At 39.7% G+C, this 7500-nt stretch overlaps 1 protein-coding gene across 2 annotated transcripts in view; it reads left to right on the forward strand.

Moving 5' to 3' along the window:
* Positions 1–6552, forward strand: part of LOC135107320 (D-beta-hydroxybutyrate dehydrogenase, mitochondrial-like) — a 59432-nt gene extending 52880 nt beyond the window's left edge. For both annotated transcript variants that reach the window (XM_064017027.1, XM_064017028.1), the window contains exon 9: positions 5727–6552. In XM_064017027.1, coding sequence (XP_063873097.1) covers positions 5727–5885 — 159 coding nt within the window. In that variant the 3' untranslated portion in view covers positions 5886–6552. The remainder of the gene's footprint in view (positions 1–5726) is intronic.
* Positions 6553–7500: the final 948 nt, after the last annotated feature.

Consider the following 7500-nt stretch of genomic DNA (forward strand, 5'->3'; position numbering starts at 1 on the left):
TCAATTCTTTTATGTTCATCCTGTTTTCCAAGTGCATGAAAACAGATTAATGATTTATATTCTTTCCTTAAACCTCGTGCTAGGAACAGTTTAAGGCTAAAGTACATTCAAACACCTTCCCTCAGGCAATCTCTCTTTCTGTACTAACCACTGATGCAAATGAGTGTTCATCAACAACCCTCAGGAGTGAACACAAGCTGAACTTTTGAACAGGGTAGAGTGCAAAGAGTATTCGCAGTATCACTCCACTTTTTGAACTCTCTCTCTCTCTCTCTCTCTCTCTCTCTCTCTCTCTCTCTCTCTCTCTCTCTCTCTCTCTCTCTCTCTCTCTCTCTCTCTCTCTCTCTCTCTTGCTGTCTTCTGTCATTAGTTGTATGTTTACATCTCCTCTGAGGCTGCGAGCTGTGTGCCTCTCGTTAGTATAATTAATATCTCCTTCTGGTTTATCTATGTTTATTTATTGCTTTATTAATTTCAATTTTGGACCTCTCGGTGCTTTTTTTTACTTGGTGCTCTCATTAATTAATTAATTCTTTCTTTCTTTCTTTCTTTCTTTTCTGTTTCCTTTTTATTCTTTCGTTCTTTCTTTCTTCGTTTCTTCTTTCCATCTTTCCTTCCTTATTTTATTTTACCAATTTACTTATTTATTTACTAATTTATTTATTCATTTATGCATTCATCCATTTAATTGTTCATTTTACATATCTTAATATTCGTTGCTTTTGCCGTATATATATATATATATATATATATATATATATATATATATATATATATATATATATATATATATATATATATATATATATATATATATATATATATATATATATATATATATATATATATATATATATATATATATGTATGTTCAATGCCTTCTTATTACATCGACTTCTCCTCTACTCGTCCCTTCTTGCAGTGCATTCATCACCTGATTTACGTATCGTCTTAAATATGGCTGCATTACTTTCTGTACGTATCGCTTACTGTTTACCTTATCTGATTCGTTCGTACATCTACTGATTCTCGTTTTTCGTTCCTCCTTATCGTGTATTTTGTCGTTTAATTTCTGCCTCTTAGTGATTATGCCTTTGTTTATCTGTTCATTTTACCCTGTTCGTTCCTCTGCACTCTTGTCGCTAAATCCTTGCCTTTTATCTTCTCCTTATCTTATCCTCTTCTTTCAGCTGTATTCTCGTCAATAAATTCCTGTCATTTTTCTTCAGTAAGTGTAATTTCCACGTGGTGTATTTATGAGCTATTGTTTGGTTCATCATCTCGTCCACCTGCCCACTTAGTACAGCACGCCGACACTCCTTCGTTGCTAGTATATGATCTCGTTGTACTGGCGCATTGAAATCAGTCAGTCAATGAAGCTTTGTCTCCTTCACGCTGATACTTATGAGGTGAAAGTGACGTCAGGGAAGTTACTATGAGGAGGAGGAGGAGGAGGAGGAGGAGGAGGAGGAGGAGGAAGAGGAGGAGGAAGAGGAAGAAGAACAAGAAGAACAAGAAGAAGAACAAGAAGAACAAGAAGAACAAGAACAAGAACAAGAACAAGAACAAGAACAAGAAGAAAAGAAGAAGAAGAAGAAGAAGAACAAGAACAAGAACAAGAACAAGAAGAACAAGAAGAAGAACAAGAAGAGGAAAAGAAGAAGAAGAAGAAGTAGGAGGAGGAGGAGGAGGGAGAGTAGGAGGAGGAGGAAAAGAAGAATCACAAGAAGAACAAGAAGAACAAGAAGCAGAACAAAATAAAGCAAGAAGAATGTGCAACGATCAAAAAGAATCGGAAAAATAAACTTAACTGACAATATTATTTTCTTCCAATCGGCATAATTTTTCATTTTTTCTGAAATATGATACTTCCCCCTCCCCTCCACTCACTCATTTATTATTCATTTATTCACAGTTTAGCTTTCTGTCTGCGATTTCCTTGTCTCACTAACATTTACTTACCCCTTGGGATTATTTGTTTGCCTTTCACGCTCGTATTTTCCTTTTCCTCTCTCTTCCTTTTCTTCCATATCCGATCAAAGAGGAAAAGCGTGTGAGGGAAAAGGAAGGAATGACACTGGACGGGACGGGAGGGGCGAGAGGGGAGAGGACAGGACACCGGGCTGGGAAAGTAGGAAACGAGGGCAGGGCGGTCGATGACGAGAAAGTGAAGAGAAAACAGTGATAACTTACGATGAAGAGAAAGAAATCACCGCTAAGTGATGGGGCGCGGCTGCAGGAGGAAATCTAATCATAAAAAAAGGGTTGAACATAAAGGACTGAAGTGTTAGTTACGATTTAAAAAAGGAAGGACAGAATCTTACTTTGTCGGGAGTTTAGTTCAGTGGGGGAAAATAGGGTGATCAAAATGTGACTTCCACGTAAATAAATCTATTAAAAAAACTCAAGGTAAAGGATAAAACCGTTAGTTAAGATAAAAAAGAAAGAAATACAACAACAATAAATCTTAGTTTATCCCCAGTTCAGTTCAAGAAGGGGAAATTAGTTGGATTGTGATGTGACGTCCACAAGAGATCAAATCACGGAAAAAAAAAAAATAAATAAATAAACTAAACTAAACGAAAAGGCCTAAAGGGTTAGTTAAAAAAAAAAATGGAACTACGATAACAGTGAGTCTTAGTTTCTAGTAGTGTTCGTTTGAGTGTTGGATAGTAAATTGTGGCTACCGCGGAAATAGATTTAATAAAAAAAAAAAGGATTAAAGCGTTAATTAAGATAAAAAAAAAAAAAAAACTAGGACAGCAGTGAATCATAGTTTATCGCGTTCGTTTTGTGTGTTGGATCGTGATGCGCTTACCAACTTACTAACTTACAAACTTATCGTCGCGCCACGTCGCCCACAAACGGAGCATCTCAGTATAGATAGGCGTGTGCTTGTCTCCACTCCAAACCAGGCCGAGACTGTCACCGCATACCTCAGTCGACGCTTCCTCCTCCCTTGTGTGCTCATTGATATATCTGGATCGGTTTCGTGTCCTAGGTTTCGAGTTTTTATTTATTTATTTATTTCCCTCTAATGTCAACTATACAACGTGCAAAAACGGTGACATGGGAAGATGCTGTGACTTTCTTCGGGCGTGACGTGGCTGAACAAAATAAGCAACGAATACACCAGAGGCATAACACATGTACGTCAATTGGGGATAAAGCTAGAGAGGCGAGACTGAGGTGGTTAGGGCACGTCAAGAGAAGAGACAAGGAGTATGTGTGGTGGAGAATGCTGGATATGGATCTATTTGGCAGGATAAACAGAGGAAGACCTGAGAGAAGGCTTATGGATGTGGTGAAGGAAGACATGCTTGTAATCTGACTGAGGAAGGCGCAGAAGGTTGATTCACTGTGGCGACCCCTGACAGGAACATCCCAAAGAAGAAAAATTTCATGTCCGAGGGATCTTATCATGTCAGCGTTACGTGGACATTGCCTTGTAGAGTCCTATAAATTATCGTCACGCCTGTCAGTCTGAAGAAGCTGCGGCCGAGAAGTGTGGTATTCACATTCCTTCACGCATTAACGCACACAGGAGGCAGCGGACAGTCACCGCGTCAAAAAGTAAATATCCAAGAAGACAAATGAGACAAAACATTCATACGACCTTCAAAATCCAAATAAAAGTTTAATTAATACCTTTACTGCTGTGGTCTTCCTTTATTGACATTCAGAACAATGTAAAAAAAAAAAAATACATGGGCACGAGAAAACCAGTGATTTGTAATTTCTAGGTTACAGAAATATTAAAGATACTTTATACAATGCTGTAAACTATTATGAACCTGATAGTGACTCTCTCTCTCTCTCTCTCTCTCTCTCTCTCTCTCTCTCTCTCTCTCTCTCTCTCTCTCTCTCTCTCTCTCTCTCTCTTACTTTTCTTCCCTTGTCTCTTCTGCTGGTCATCTTACTTTCTCCTCTCGCTGTTACTTATCTCATATTAGTTTCCTTTGTTTTGCTCGCCAATTTTCTTTACTTAATTTACTCCCTACTGCTTTTCTTTCTCATTCCGTAATACCTGCCACTTTCTCTCTCTCTCTCTTCTTCCTCTCAGATAGATAGATAGATAGATAGATAAATAGAGAGAGAGAGAGAGAGAGAGAGAGAGAGAGAGAGAGAGAGAGAGAGAGAGAGAGAGAGAGAGAGAGAGAGAGAGAGAGAGAGAGAGAGAATTGAAAAACAATGACCACGCATCAGTTTTTTTCCCACACAAATTGTCGTTTCCAGAGAAGCTTCTTTTTATTTATTTTTTTTCTCGTGTGATTAACTTCCTTTTGAAGATGTGAGGCAAAATTTTGCGCCAGCCACGCCTTGTCCATCACCTAAATTGTTGCCAAAGAGGAGGAGGAGGAGGAGGAGGAGGAGGAGGAGGAGGAGGAGGAGGAGGAAGGGGGAGGAAGGAGAAGACGGAGAAGGAGGGGAAGGTAGAATAGAAGACGGTGTGACGGTGGAGGAGGAGGAGGAGGAGGAGGAGGAGGAGGAGGAGGAGGAGGAGGAGGAGGAGGAGGGGAAGGAGGCTGGAGAGAACACCTCACATCCTTGGTCTTGAAAACTGAATAATTTAGTTCGTTAAACCGTTCTTCAGCTGAGGTACATATTTTTGTTATTCCTACGATGTAGTCTTTCTAACTTTTCACTATTCTGCCTTTTTTTTTCGTAATATGAAAACCAATACCGTAAACAATACTCAAGATGGAGTAAACAAGCGAATTAGAGTTTTAATATACTTCATTCTGATTTATTTTTGAAGGTAGAACCAATGAAGAAGATCAGATTTGTTTGCAGATTTTACGAGGAAGAGGAGGAGGAGGAGGAGGAGGAGGAGGAGGAGGAGGAGGAGGAGGAGGAGGAAGGAGGAGGAGGAGAAGCAGGAGGTGGAAGTGGTAGGAGGGGAGGAGGAAAAAGGGGTGGGGACGGAGGAGGGCCATAGTGTTTTGACAAAATGGTATAGGCAGGAGTAGGCATCTGGTTGTCTAAAGAAGCTTAGTCATCCACTACTCGTTATATCCACTATTGTCCCCGACGCCGCAGCCGCCACCACTACCACCACCACCACCACCACCACCACCACCACCGCTACTACTACCACCAACCTTGATATTATCTCTGCTGCTACTGATATTATCACTACTATTCTTACAGCCACCCTCACCATTACCATCACCACTATCCCTCTCACTCTCCTCCACCACCACCATCATCATCATCTGGTCCGCTGCTCTTTCATTAATGGGGATGAATTATTGCCGGAATGGATCTAGTATTTTTCATTTTAGTTCATGATTGTTTGTTTGTCTGTCCGTTTGTCTGTCTGTCTGTCCATCTGTCTGTCTGTCTGTCTGTCTTGTTTCTTCGTGGGTCGTATTTTGATATAGTTGAAAAGTAGAATTGTTTCGTCAATTTTATAAAAAACTTGTAAGATACCTAATGTAATCTATCTCTCGCTCTTTCTCTGTTCTTATTTATTGTTTAAGGTTTATTCTCTCTCTGTCTCTGTATCTCGATTTGTCTATTTGTCTGTCTGTCTCTCTGTTTATCTATCTGTCTCGCTGTCAGTCTGTTTGTCTGTCTCTTACAAGTCTTTTCCTCATCCTTAAAAAAATATCTCACCTTCCTTTCTCTTTCCCAAACCTCACTGACGCCTTCTCTCACCAACACAGCTCCTCCCTTTTCAAACACTTCCCTATCTCATCACAGCTCCATCTCTTCCCCGGCAGGACACGGACGTCACCCCTGTGCTCAACGCTTTCACGGAGGGTCTGGTGCAGCGGTGGCCTCAGGTCCGCTATAACCCAATGAATGTCTACTTTCGTACCAGAGTCTTCATCGCGACGCATCTTCCTGAGTGTATTTACGAGAAGATATACGTTGGCTGAGAGATGGAAGATTGGGTAGTGCGGCTGTGGGGAAACAAAGAGGTCGAGTAGTGATTGGTGCGTTGAGTGAGAGAAGAAGGAGAAGAGACGCGGGAGTTGGCTGGGTGAGAGATGAGAGGATGGAGTGTGGTTGTGGGGAAACTGGAAGGTTGGGTGTTGGGGAGTGACAGGTGCCTTGAATGAGGAAAATTCTGGCAGAGGAGACACTGGAGAACACCATGGTAAGTGAGAGATGAGAGAATAGTTGTGTAGTTGTGGGGATATAGGGAGATCAGGTAGTGGTTAATAATTGGGATGATGAATGAGGATACCTAGTATTGAAGGAGAGACTTAAAAAAAAAAAAAAACACGTAGAAGAGCAGAAGGAACGGTATTCTCAAAAGTAATAGTGATTGGTTTTATGAAGACTATGAGTGGAAGAGCAAAAAAGTTTACGTACTTGAAAATCTGATTCTAAGTATTTTACGTTCGAATGCTGATTGTACAAAGATCCTCAGTCAGGTAAAATAACGTAAGCCAGAGAGAGAGAGAGAGAGAGAGAGAGAGAGGAGAGAGAGAGAGAGAGAGAGAGAGAGAGAGAGAGAGAGAGAGAGAGAGAGAGTTTCCTTAATGGCTGAATGCATATTATCTTCGTTTTCCTTTCACAACCATTAAAAGAGAAATACATTCCACAAATTTCTTTGACCTGTATAATGTTAAAAGGCTTTCACAAACACATATGTGACGTGTAGGAGGATTTCAATCTCTAGTTGTGAGCTTTTTTTCTTTATTGTTATTATGATTCAAGAATACAGTCCAATTCAGTTTACAGAAAATTTCTTATAGAGACCATCTTTTATGGTGACTTATGCATCGTGTTATTTTGTATTGTCCTATTACTCCGAATATATATATAAAAATATCTTATAGGAAAAAATGCTTGTAACTTTACTATTCGACAAACAAATTTAATTCAATAATATCTACTGAAAACGTGGCACAAACGTTATTTTCTATGGTGAACTGTGAGCAGTGTTATTTTGTGTTGCTCCGAATATATCGAAAAAAGTCTTAGAGGAAAAAAAGTATGTAATGCAGACAGTTTTGACTTCGGTGGCTGAAATGATGGGAGGGGAGGAGGTCCTGTAGCCCACTCTTCGTGCTCTCTTAAAAAAAAAAAAAATAAGCTCATTCCAGAGACTGAATGAAAGTAGTTTTGGGCATGACCTTGATTTGAGTCCTCTCTCTCTTTCTCTCTTTCCTCCTTTCCCTCTAATAATTTCCTTTCTTTACTTATCTTTTTCTCTGCCTTTTCTCGCTTTTCTTCTTCTATTCAATCCTCCTATCCTTCACACTTACTTCTTCTTTCCCATATCCTCTTCCTTTTTTTCTTTTCTCTCTCTCTCTCTCTCTCTCTCTCTCTCTCTCTCTCTCTCTCTCTCTCTCTCTCTCTCTCTCTCTCTCTCTCTCTCTCTCTCTCTCTCTCTCTCTCTCTTCTATAGATGCTAGTTTGGTTCTTTTGAAAACCGGGTCTCTTTATCTTTTAATTTAACTGTTTTATAACGTGTTCATTAGCCAGTGTCTTTCACTTTACAACTCCAGTTAATATTTTTTTCTTAAGTATATATATGTCATC

This window comes from Scylla paramamosain, chromosome 15 (assembly GCF_035594125.1).
Source record: "Scylla paramamosain isolate STU-SP2022 chromosome 15, ASM3559412v1, whole genome shotgun sequence".
NCBI lineage: Eukaryota > Metazoa > Arthropoda > Malacostraca > Decapoda > Portunidae > Scylla > Scylla paramamosain.